The 12463-nt window shown below is 43.2% G+C and overlaps 1 protein-coding gene across 1 annotated transcript in view; it reads left to right on the top strand.

The window, feature by feature from the left end:
- Nucleotides 1-12463, top strand: part of LRRC28 (leucine rich repeat containing 28) — a 95820-nt gene that overhangs the window by 64902 nt on the left and 18455 nt on the right. Inside the window, exons 3-6 of the mRNA XM_040414223.1 lie at nucleotides 1504-1544; nucleotides 7959-7996; nucleotides 9143-9280; nucleotides 10870-11076. Of these exons, the coding sequence (XP_040270157.1) occupies nucleotides 1504-1544; nucleotides 7959-7996; nucleotides 9143-9280; nucleotides 10870-11076 (424 nt within the window). The remainder of the gene's footprint in view (nucleotides 1-1503; nucleotides 1545-7958; nucleotides 7997-9142; nucleotides 9281-10869; nucleotides 11077-12463) is intronic.

Raw genomic sequence — 12463 nt, forward strand, 5'->3', positions numbered from 1 at the left:
ATGGCCTTAAGTTCTCCTGCAAAATGTCTTGATAAACTTGGGAATTCATTTTTCCTTTTTAATGGCAATCCGTCCAGGCCATGACGCAGCAAAGCAGCCCCAAACCATGATTCCCCCACCACCATACTTCACAGTTGGGATGAGGTTTTGATGTTGGTGTGCTGTGCCTCTTTTTCTCCACACATAGTGTTGTGTGTTTCTTCCAAACAACTCAACTTTGGTTTCATCTGTCCACAGAATATTTTGCCAGTACTGCTGTGGAACATCCAGGTGCTCTTCTGCAAACTGTAAACGTGCAGCAATGTATTTTTTGGACAGCAGTGGCTTCCTCTGTGGTATCCTCCCATGAAATCCACTCTTGTTTAGTGTTTTACGTATTGTAGATTCGCTAACAGGTATGTTAGCATATGCCAGAGACTTTTGTAAGTCTTTAGCTGACACTCTAGGATTCTTCTTCACCTCATTGAGCAGTCTGCGCTGTGCTCTTGCAGTCATGTTTACAGGACGGCCACTCGTAGGGAGAGTAGCAGCAGTGCTGAACTCTCTCAATTTATAGACCATTTGTCTTACCGTGGACTGATGAACAGCAAGGCTTTTGGAGATACTTTTATAACCCTTTCCAGCTTTATGTAAGTCAACTATTCTTAATCGTAGGTCTTCTGAGAGCTCCTTTGTGTGAGGCATCATTCACATCAGGCAATGCGTCTTGTGAAAAGCAAACCCAGAACTGGTGTGTGTGTGTGTGTGTGTGTTGTTGTGTTTTTTTTTGTTTTTTTTTTATAGGGCAGGTAACCAACACCTCCAATCTCATCTCATTGATTGGACTCCAGTTGGCTGACACCTCACTCCAATTAGCTCTTAGAGATGTCATTAGTCTAGGAGTTCACATACTTTTTCCACCTTCACTGTGAATGTTTACATGGTTTGTTCAATAAAAACATGGTAACATGTAATTCTTTGTGTGTTATTAGTTTAATCAGACTGTGATTGTCTATTGTTGTGACTTAGATGAAGATCAGATCACATTTTATGACCAATTTGTGCAGAAATCCATATAATTCCAAAGGGTTCACATACTTTTTCTTGCAACTGTATGGTCATATTTGTTTGTTTTCTTTCTAGCGTACCAGTTATTCACATTCTTTTTTGCAGCAGTTTGGCAAAACACCCACTACATCTGTACTCTTAGCTCTCAGTGTACCGTATGTATTAATGTCTAAACTCACCAGATGGAGGCCAAAAGACTGTCCTTTTGGCCTCCATCTGGCTATGTCTGAACATACTGCTTTTTCAGCTACATAGGGGAGCAGAACAGACTGCACTGAGGGCAACCACAATTGTAAAGTGTTAATTGTACAAAATTACAAAGCTTTTTTGTAGATATATAGCTGTAGGTCCTAGTATAAGAGTGTTTGTTTGAATTCAGTATTTCCAGGACTAAAAAAATCAACCTTCAAATCAAAGTCCATGCAAATTATATAATGTGTTTCCTATATTTTGCAGCCAGAAAATCTTGCCCAGAAGCTACCAAATCTTGTTGAGTTGTAAGTAACTATCTCCTTTTACGTTAGGGGTTATATTGAATTTTGGCCACTAGTGGGTGGTAAAGTCTCTCTTAAGAAAACTAAGGTCTACATTCACAGGCAGCATTATTGGTTAAATGTCGGAATCTAGCAGTAGCTCACTATGTTGGCTTTATAGTTATTACCCTCTATAAAGAATAAAGTCATGGTGCAAAAGTCTGAATTCTCACTTGTATCCAACTAGTCGGAACTCTAGAAGTTAGCTTCTATGCACGTACTTTAAGCTTTTAATGAAATAAACCATACTATAACCCATGGTAACATGCTTGCTGTTCCAGTCTTGAAGGCGGCACTAATAGCACTGATACATTGGGAGAAATATTTTTTGCATGATAAAATCACTGCAGGATCTTCTGCTACTGCTGGGCTTTCTCTGCTGGTCCTAAATTGTTATTGAAGAAGATACCACTGATACCTGCCTGCCTTGTGTGTTCCTGAAGAAGCCTCAGGGCGTGGAACAAGTAGGGTTTCCTTAGAAGTAAAAATAAGGGTAGTCCCGTAATAATCACTGATCAGAATAGGTAATAAGTGATGCATGGACCTTCACTATTCATGACAACAGGGCTCCCGTGTCCCATGTTTGAATGGAGCTGCGCTTGCACATGCACAATGCTGCTTCTTCAGTGTTTGTGGGACTGACTAGGTAGCCAAGCACTGTATTTTTTTTTTTTTTTTTTTTTAACTTTTTTTTTTTTTTTTTTTAACTTTTTTTTTTTTTTTATCTCTGTCAGACTTGAATGAAGTGACAGTGCTCATGTGCGACTGCTGCTCTATTCAAACGGGAGGGGGGGGGGAGAGACAGGACCCCGTTCTCATGACAAGCGAGGTTGCCAGCGGTTGCACCCCCAGTGATCAGACACTCCGCTACTATCCTGTGTGTAGGTGGTAAGTGTTGATCATGGAACAACCCCTTTAACCACATATTATTTTATTATAATTTTATGCTTTTTGTTATAAAATTAATTTTTATTTTAATATTACACTCATCTGCAGACAGCCTCCTTAGTGCAGAGCAGAGTACCGATCTGGCTGGAACAGCTGTCTGCAGATGGGTATCTAGTTTGGTTTACATCCTAAGTGATGTTTCAAGGCCTGTTTGAAGGGGGAGACATTGACTTGCAGGATAGCTGCCTTTCCAGCAAGTGGCGCTAGAGGAACAGGTTTCTTTTTCTTGTAAATACATTTATGCGTTCGCTGACAATGCCCAATGTCCTGTAGGTTATTTTTAAAATATATCGCATTCTCCAAGGATCACTCTAATATAATATGGGAATACATTTATGCACAAATCAATGATTGTATCTTTTTGTAAGATCACTAGAAAACTTCAGTTACATAACGATTTTTCCATTCTGATTTTCTGGATGATCATTGATATTCCACATATCCCTGGAAGCCACAATTTTCCACATTCAGATGCAGTATACAATCCATAGTGCAATGGGACAATTATGTAACCATTACTCAATTAATTATGTGCTTTAGTGAAAGATACTGGGTCTCAGTGCCCACACGAGCTGCAGCGTCAAAGCCACTTTAGAAATCAGCAGGAGTATCTTAAAGAAGACCTTTCATGGATTTATGTGTTAGAAACTGACATGCTTACCAGATACAGATGCAAGCTTTTTAGAAAAAAATAAATAAAAAATGCCCCTCCATTCCGGCGCTGTGTCCCCCTCTGTTTTTGGCGCTAGATATGTTAATTTAGACCATCGGTACAGGGAGGAGGATACTGCTGGGTTTCACAATGGGCGTCTCCTTCTCCCTGGCTGTAGTGCGGTCCAGTCGCAGCGGTACCGATATCTCCCTGTACCGATTATTCTAAATTAACATATCAGGGGCCAAAAACAGCAGGAGACACAGCGCCGGAACGGATGAGGTATTTTAAAGAAAAAAAATGTGCTGGAATCTGTAGGGGCCGCCCTATCTGGTAAGCATAGCAGTTTGTAACACATAATCCCATGATGGGTCCTCCTTAAACCTCTAAATGCCATATTCCCATTCACCTTTTCACCACACGGTCTGGGTTCTGAATTTGAGTCTGTGATAGAGAGCAGGACTGAGACATAGACAATCCAATATTTTTTTTTATTTTTTTTTGGACTCTTCTTGGGCCATGAATGAGACCAGGCCCTGGACATAACAGCCTTAATCTATGCTGTTCTGCAAATATGACGTTATGAAGCAGATGTGGATCTACTGTGTCACTGAATAGATTTGGCTTGGGGCTACTCCTCTAAGTGGCCCCCCCAGTCTTCACCTTTCAACCCTTAAACAGGGATTTGAACTCCACTGCAGGGAACCACCAGGCCACTAGTAGTCCCTGTTCAGGCGACGGGGTTCAAGAGACACCGGTCCGAAGCACCAAGAGATCAGGCACAACCTTAGTCAGGAAGAGGCTGAGGTCAGGGCAGGCAGAGTACATGCCATCTGACACAGTTCAAGGTCGGTGTAGGCAGCTCAGGGTCAGAAAAGAGATCAGGCATAGATCAGGTTAGACAGTGAAGGTTCATATTCGGGAAACAGGCAGAAGTTGGAATACAGGCAGACAAACATAGAAACAGCACATTAGTAAACTAGAACCTATTACTCAGGCACCCTCCCACAAGGTAAAGTGCCTCAAGTACTCTAAGGTGGACAGCCTTTGGCTGGTGTAGATTAGGGGGTGTGTGCTGGCCCTTTAAGAGCCTGAGGGAGCACATGCATGCCCTATGGGCAAAGCAGGAGCAGACCACAGCCTGCTGGGAGAAGTGGAGTGCTTCTGGCAGCCGGGCCTGCCAAGAATGAGGGGAGACACACTGGCGGGTCATGTCCGCAAGGAAACGGGTAAGGCTACTTTCACATTAGCGTTTTTTGCGGATCCGTCATGGATCTCCAAAAAGGTTTCTGTTACAATATTCTAACCGCAGGCATCCGTCATGAACGGATCCGGTTGTATTATGTCTTCTATAGCCATGATGGATCCGTCATGAACACCATTGAAAGTCAATGGGGAACAGATCCGTTTTCTAGTGTCAGAGGAAACAGATCCGTCCTGACACACAATGTAAGTCAATCGGGACGGACTACCTGTTAACTGTTGGTTGCCGGTACTAGCTCGGCCTTTTGTTTAGCTGCTTATAATTGGTTGTTTTTTTGATTGGCAGTGTTTAGGTCCTATCGCAAATGACAATAATAATTAGGAAAGCAAAGCTCTTGCTCGTAGAGCTGCCGAGTCACGTGACCGCTGACTGATTGGCCTTCTGGCTGTAGTACTTACATGCTGAGAGCAGTAGTTGTAGGAATGACAGGACGGTGTGCGGTCTGCAGTTACATGCTATGATGTATGGGAGCTGGCTATTTCCCATTATTTGTTGGTCTGGTTATTGATCTGTGATAGTATTTAGTTGTTTTTATGTCTTCTATAGCCATGACTGATCCGTCTTGAACACCATTAAAATTGTTTTCTATTGTGTCAGAGAAAACGAATCTGTCTCCATTTGTGTGTCAGGACGGATCCTTCTTGCTCCGCACCGTATCAGGGACAGAAAAACGCTGCTTGCAGCGTTTTTCTGTCCATGATGGGCATGCAACCAAATGGAACGGAATGCATTTTGGTGCATTCCGTTTCGTTCAGTTTTGTTCCCATTGACAATGAATGGGAACAAAACGGAAGTGTTTTCTTCCGCTATTGAGATCCTATGACTGATCTTAATAGCGGAATTGAAAACGCAGATGTAAAAAGTAGCCTAAGCAGAGCAGCGGCCATGCCAGGAAGCAGAACTGTGGCAGGCATAGCCCACCGCTATAATATTGGCTGCCAGAGGGTAGGGGCATTTGCAGATCTCCTGTGTAATGGAAAATCAGTAATTCAGTCTGAAATTCCCAATTTCCTTTGGGTTGCTAAAAATTGCAATATTTCTTGTGCCTTACTTTGTATGGAGTGCAAAAAAAATTAGTGGTCTAGTACTTTATATTATATAGGTGAAACGTTCACCTTTAAGGGGCAGTTTGTCTTGGCAAAGTTTAACATCACTTTTAATATTTGCACTTGTAGTATTTTACACAGCCCAAAATTGTACCTGACTCACCTGTCATAAGCATAAAGGACTCTGTGTCTTGCATATAAAACCCCCTTTACTACACTGTTTGTCAGTCATAGCTATAACCTTGGACCCTTTAGATCGGATATTTACCCTGACACATAAATCTTATTATTAATGAGCTGTGGATCTGGTAAGATTTCAAGGTTCTAACTAAAGCGTGGACTGCAGCTAATGAAAAACTTGCTGGGAATCAAATCTGGACTGTCTAGACAATGTAACGCCGGTGCACTGGCATTGTGACTTGCGAAGAGTTAAAATCACAATCTGCACTAGACCAGGAGGATTGAGGATGGTAGATTGCCCTTCAGACTGGTGGGACAAACAGCTGTCAGCTTTGTCCCATCTGAAGACAAGTGAAGGGCAGGCAAGATCGAGTATCTGAACATGGCACTGTCGCCAGCAGGAAGCCAGCCAGATCCCAGACACTAGGTTTTCAATGTGCCCTTCAGCAGGGTGAGAGGCTCCCTGGGTATCTTGTTGGGCACAGTCTCTGAACGCAGACAGACATAAGAGGACAGGGTCTGAACACCCTCTCCAGCATTAAGCAGAGCAGAAAAGTAACCATGACATGCCTCTGGCATGAGTGCAAATGCTGCTGTGAATTCGCTCTCTACGTTATCTGGCTGTGCCATGTCACTTTCTAGCTCCGTCCACGTAATGGCTGATCTGAAGTTTAAACCCTTCTGACTAAACCAGGACCATTTATAGTCGACGAGCTCTGTGCAGATTGATTTGGCTCTGTGAATACAGCATGAGCGATGGTCCCCTGTATTGTAGATTATACATATCGATTGGAAATATTTGCTTCCAAGGGCTTGTCCGCCACCTGCTAGATCATAAACTGTGCTTCCCTAATTTTCTTTAAAATAAATTTTCAGGAAGACTTGAGGCACAAGCTTGCATGTAGATTCCACCCACAGTCCCCGCAGCAGTGTGCTTCCATTAATAATGCTGTCAGATCTGGATTGTGTAATACCGAGCTCAAATTCCCTGCTTCCCTTCACAGACCATGGATTGAACTCGTGAGCATTTGGTTTCCTGCAGCCTCTGCTGGGGGAAATTCATACAGATATGTATGCACATGCATCATCCCCCATTTAAATGGAGCAGCGGTCAAGCCGGACGGCTGCTGCCCCGTTCAAAGTCTGCACGACTGATGGACAGAGCCGAGTGCAGTGCTTGGCTATCTTCATCAGTCCCATAGATTCTTATAAGGTACGGCCCATCCTATACTGCCGCTTCATTCAAACTGGACTACCATTCTAGTGATCAATGGGTGTCCCAGCAGTCAGACCTCCTCTTATTTAGCAGTTACCACCTATCCAGTGGATGAATAGTGTATTTTTATTACCAGAGTACCACTTAAAGGGAATTAGTAGGGCAGACTAGTTGGATCAGGTGTTTTTCCACCATCAGTCTTCTATGATATATATTTTTTTTTCTGTGACTGAATCCACTGACCAGTATACACCTTAGGCCTCATACACACAACCTTGTCCCGGTCATGCCTGTGCCACAGTCCACAACACATGGGCACCAATGGTGTGGCTCCTGTCTGCGGGCAGGGACCCATTCACTTGAATGGGATTTGCGATCCACATCAGACTGTCCACACCGCAAAAAAGTAGTGCATGCACTACTTTTTTGCGGTGCGGAGGCACGGAAAGAAAACCCACAGAAGCACTCCGTAGGGCTTCCGATCCATGCCTCTGTCCTGCACTGTATCTCCAGGATTGCCGAACTATTGAAGTAAAGTGAATGGGTCCGCATCCGTGATACGGTGTGCACACTACGGGCCGCAATACGAGCCGCCTATGGTCGTGTGCATGGGACCTTAGAAAGATCTACCACTAAACTTTTCAGACCACATCAGAGCCCAGTGCCTGGCTGGAGAATGACCAGTCATGTTATAGACATGACCATATAGAGATGTCAGAGGAGAGACCCGACTGAGCCATCACCAGAAGCCTGAATGCTGGTTGTAAACCTTTTCTGACCAAGATATATGCAGTTTATACTGTAGTACAGGTTAGTGACCTCAGTCGACGAGGAGCTTTTTGTTACTTTAGATTTCAAAAAGTAATGAGAAATGAGCACAAATGAGTTAAGCGAGGGGACAGCATTTAATTCCGCTTGCCTGCATCTCAGTAGTATACAGGAACAGTATCTCTTCTTTGCCCTTGATGATTCTAGTGTATTAACATGTCTGGAAATGTGTGTCCTAGCCCAAGTCCTTCAGGATAACAGCTGTTCTGTATTTTTTATTTTATTATTTTTCTTGTTTCTTAAGGTGTCTCCACTCCAACAACATTGTGTTTGTCCCAGAAGGTAAGTGTCTATTTGGCCTAATGCTTGGATGACATACTTACAACTATGATCGCCTATAAATGAGTCGTCTTCTCCTGGATAAGGCTGCATGCACACAGTCGTAAGTGTTTTGCGGTCCACAAATTGCGGATCCCGGCTGTGAGCATGATTCCTTTAGAATAGGCCATCAGTATCTGACTGGCTGGGGTCCAGCACCCTATACTTCTGTAGATCAGTTCTTCCGCTGTAGCTCCATCGTCTGAACTACACAGGTCCGTCCATTGTTTGTAGTGGACGGAGCTGCTGAGTGCAGCGCTGTGATAACCACCTCCATCCACTACACACAGCGGACGGAGCTGTAGTACCAGTGCTGGCTTCCATCGCTGGAGCTGCTACAAGACAGCTGTTCGGCAGAGGTGCAGGGTGTTGCACCCCCACAGATGAGATATTGATGACCAATCCTGAGGATAAGCCATCTATGTGGACTGGAAAACCACTGTAAAAGGTTTGCTGTTAAAAGTCTTTCTTATTACACCCCTGTTCTTCTAACAGAACATATGGCTGGTGGCAGTTGAAGATTTAGGGCTCATTCAGACGGCCATAGTGTATTGCAGATCTGTAAAACATGGATACCGGCCGTGTGCGTTCCGCTTTTTGTGGACCGCACATGGCCAGCACTATGATAGAAATGACTATTCTTGTCCATGATTTCGGACAAGAATAGGACTTGCTCTGCCTTTCTTGCGGGGCGGAACAGAACTACGGATACGGACTGGCGGACACGGACAGATGCTGTTCGCATCTTTTGCGGCCCCATTGAAATAAATGGGTCTGCACTTGTTCGGCAAAATTACAGAATGGATGCGGACTCGTTCATACAGTCGTCTGAATGAGCCCTTAAACTAAGCACGTTCAACCAGCTCAGTGAGACGGACAAAAAAAATAAGGAAAAGAACAAACTGCAGGTGGCGCTGTACAAATACATTTTATTGAATAACTCAGCGGCTATACAACATTTTCAATTACATGCAATTACAAAAGTATTCAGATCCAGATGCTGGTTTGAAAAATGTAGAATGTTTTGTGACACATCCCCTTTAAGTATCTATTCTGTAACAAAGTATAGGTATAACTATAGGACATGTGACTGATCTGTGTTTGCTGCAGCTATTGGTTCCCTGGTGAAACTACAGTCCTTGGACCTCAGTGATAATGCACTTGAAATCCTTTGCCCTGACATTGGACGACTTAAATCTCTGCGTCATTTACGGCTAACGAACAACCGCCTGCAATACCTTCCTCCAGGTAAGTTGTGACCTACATGAACATCTGTGCCAACCTCAGCAGGTGTCTGGGACCACTCGGATCTTGCCGCCTGAACCTTGTCTTGTAATGGAGAATGCTAGTGAAAGGAAATGCTGTGTGATTAATACTGCAACTGTCCAGGTACAGTCTGATTTCCTGGAAGTTCTTTTAACCCTGATATGTTGTTCATTGTGGCAGGAGGGAATAAGAGTGATGACGTAATGTCTTTGTACTAAAATTTACATGGTATTTTCTGAACATTTTGGTTTGTAACCACATAACAGATACATTTTGTGTAAAATGACTGAACAGTAGCAGCATATTGTAAAATGAAGCTATTTACCAGGAATTAACATATTACATTTTAAAGTATTGATATGAACCTCTACCTCATTAAATCCATTTATTTAAAGGGAATCTGTTTGAGCACATCATACATTGGTGACCGATACCCATAGTGATGCCTACTTGAATTCACCCATGTGTTTTGCCCTCAGCTCTGCCTGTCCACCCCCCCCCAATGATTGGTATCTTGATTGGCGCCCCGGTGTACACTGTGTATTGAACAGCTCCCTCCTCAGCCTGCCCTAGAGCTGTCCAATAGTGAATTTAGCTGCCTCAGTTTCAGTAAGTTACCCCGAATTTTGCTCAGGGTTTATACTGCCCAGGAATCACTCCAGCACCCATGTACAAGAGGATCCAACAGTAGGACTGAGCAACTGGGAATGTGTGACCACCAGAACTAGGCACACTAAGTGGGCATTCAAAAAGGGAATCAAAAGAACATCAAGGGGCAGCGTAACAAGTATATAACATGAATATCAATAATATTTAATCATGGGGCAACCCCTTTAGGGTGTTTTTTTTTTTTTTTTTTTGCAGATCTGTTACACTTTTCAGAAATAAACCCTTGGGCTACGTTCACATCACCGTTCTGGCTTTCCGTTCTCCTGCTCCGTCTAGGAGCAGGAGAACAAAGGACGGAAAAGGCACATAACTGAGTCAAACGGAGCTCTTAAGACCCCATAGATTATAATGGGGTCGGTTATGTTTCCGCTAAACAGAAATTACTCCATGTGCATTCCGTTTTAGTATGTCTGCATGGCTGTTCCCCAAAAAGAAAGTATAGGACTTTTCTATTAGAGGCCAGCTGTTCCTTTCTGCAAAATACAGAGTGCACATGACTGGTATCCGTGTTTTGCAGATCTCAAAACAACAATGGTCGTGTGCATGAGCCTAAAAGAAGTTATCCAGATTTTACTAAGTGATGGCCCTTCCTCAGAATGGACCATCACCAGCTGTTCAGATGTAGCATCGGTGCCAGAACTACATAGCTCTGTCAACTGTGTAGTGAACAGAGCTCATCACTGGTATCGGCGCTGTAGGAATGAGCTCCCTCCACTACAGTTGATGATGCTGTGTAGTAGATCTGGACATACATGCAGGCGAAGGAGGGCAGACAGACCAAATGGCATTTGAAGGCAGGTCCATTGCAAGCTGGAGAATCTGTTTACATCAGTGATGTCTGTTCATCTGCAGGCTTCTTAGTTGTGTAATGTGACATGTACTCGTTGTGCTCATGTTTGTAGAAATTGGAAACCTGAAAGAACTGCAGACTTTAGACCTTTCCATCAATCACTTGGCCAGTCTACCAGAAAAGCTGCACCTTTGCCAGTCATTGCGTTACCTGATGGTGGATCGGAACTTCCTGTGCAGTATTCCACGCCACCTCTGCCAATTAGCTAGTCTGAACGATCTCTCCATGGCTGGGAATTGCCTGGTATCTCTGCCTTTGGGTGAGTACAGCGGAGAAAGACAAAAGCCATAGGGGGAGACTTATCATGAGGGCAAAATGTGAAGTCCGTTTTGCTTGAGTCTGCGTTGGAGTACTTTTATGCCACATTTATCAGATGTCTCATGTTACTTGATAAATTTGTTTTCACCTTTTTGTTTTTCTGATGTTTTAAAAAAAAAAAAAGTCTGAATGATAAATCTGGAGTGAAACTCATTAACATAGCTAACCACAGAACAAAACTGGAGTCAGTGGTGTAAAAATGCAAGAAGTCGCTAAATTTTGCCCAAGCGAGCGCAAAGTCATCAAAGCCTTATTTTTGAGACTTTTTGACGCCAGAATTCTGGAGTGAAGGTATGATGAATGAGGGCCATAGTCTTCTTCAGAACTCAATTATGGCGTAGCACACAGACTGTTTTTAGATTTTAATAAATACAGACAGACTTACAAGAATACTAAGTCGATGAGAATTTTTGCTAAGCATCCTGTCTTCTCTGAAATAACCATATAAGATGAGTTCTAGAAGTGACTGATAAACTAAACCGAAAGAGATTTTGCCAAAAACCCTATACTGAACTACAGTATTATACGTGTTTTATCTGTGCAGACAGGTTGACTATTAGATATTGATGAGATCAGCAGTGCAGAAATGCAGAGATTTCATCCAGTGACGGCATTCATGTGCTGGGTCCGCATGCAGGACACAAACATGTGATAAGTAAATTGGAGTAGTGGTGTCTGTAGGGATTGGTAAAATGGCTGCCTGTCTCTAAGTGATGTTAATAAAGCTTAATGTAAAAAAAAAAATATGCGCACAGAGATCTGCTTCTACAGTGACAGACACGAGGCGCTGCTGCAGTTATTAGTACTATATACACTCACCTAAAGAATTATTAGGAACACCATACTAATACAGTGTTGGACCCCTTTTGCCTTCAGAACTGCCTTAATTCTACGTGGCATTGATTCAACAAGGTGCTGATAGCATTCTTTAGAAATGTTGGCCCATATTGATAGGATAGCATCTTGCAGTTGATGGAGATTTGAGGGATGCACATCCAGGGCACGAAGCTCCCGTTCCACCACATCCCAAAAATGCTCTATTGGGTTGAGATCTGGTGACTGTGGGGGCCATTTTAGTACAGTGAACTCATTGTCATGTTCAAGAAACCAATTTGAAATGATTCGAGCTTTGTGACATGGTGCATTATCCTGCTGGAAGTAGCCATCAGAGGATGGATACATGTTCTCATTCTGTTTACGCCAAATTCGGACTCTACCATTTGAATATCTCAACAGAAATCGAGACTCATCAGACCAGGCAACATTTTTCCAGTCTTCAACAGTCCAATTTTGGTGAGCTCATGCAAATTGTAGCCTCTTTTTCCTAT

This window comes from Bufo bufo, chromosome 1 (assembly GCF_905171765.1).
Source record: "Bufo bufo chromosome 1, aBufBuf1.1, whole genome shotgun sequence".
Lineage (NCBI taxonomy): Eukaryota > Metazoa > Chordata > Amphibia > Anura > Bufonidae > Bufo > Bufo bufo.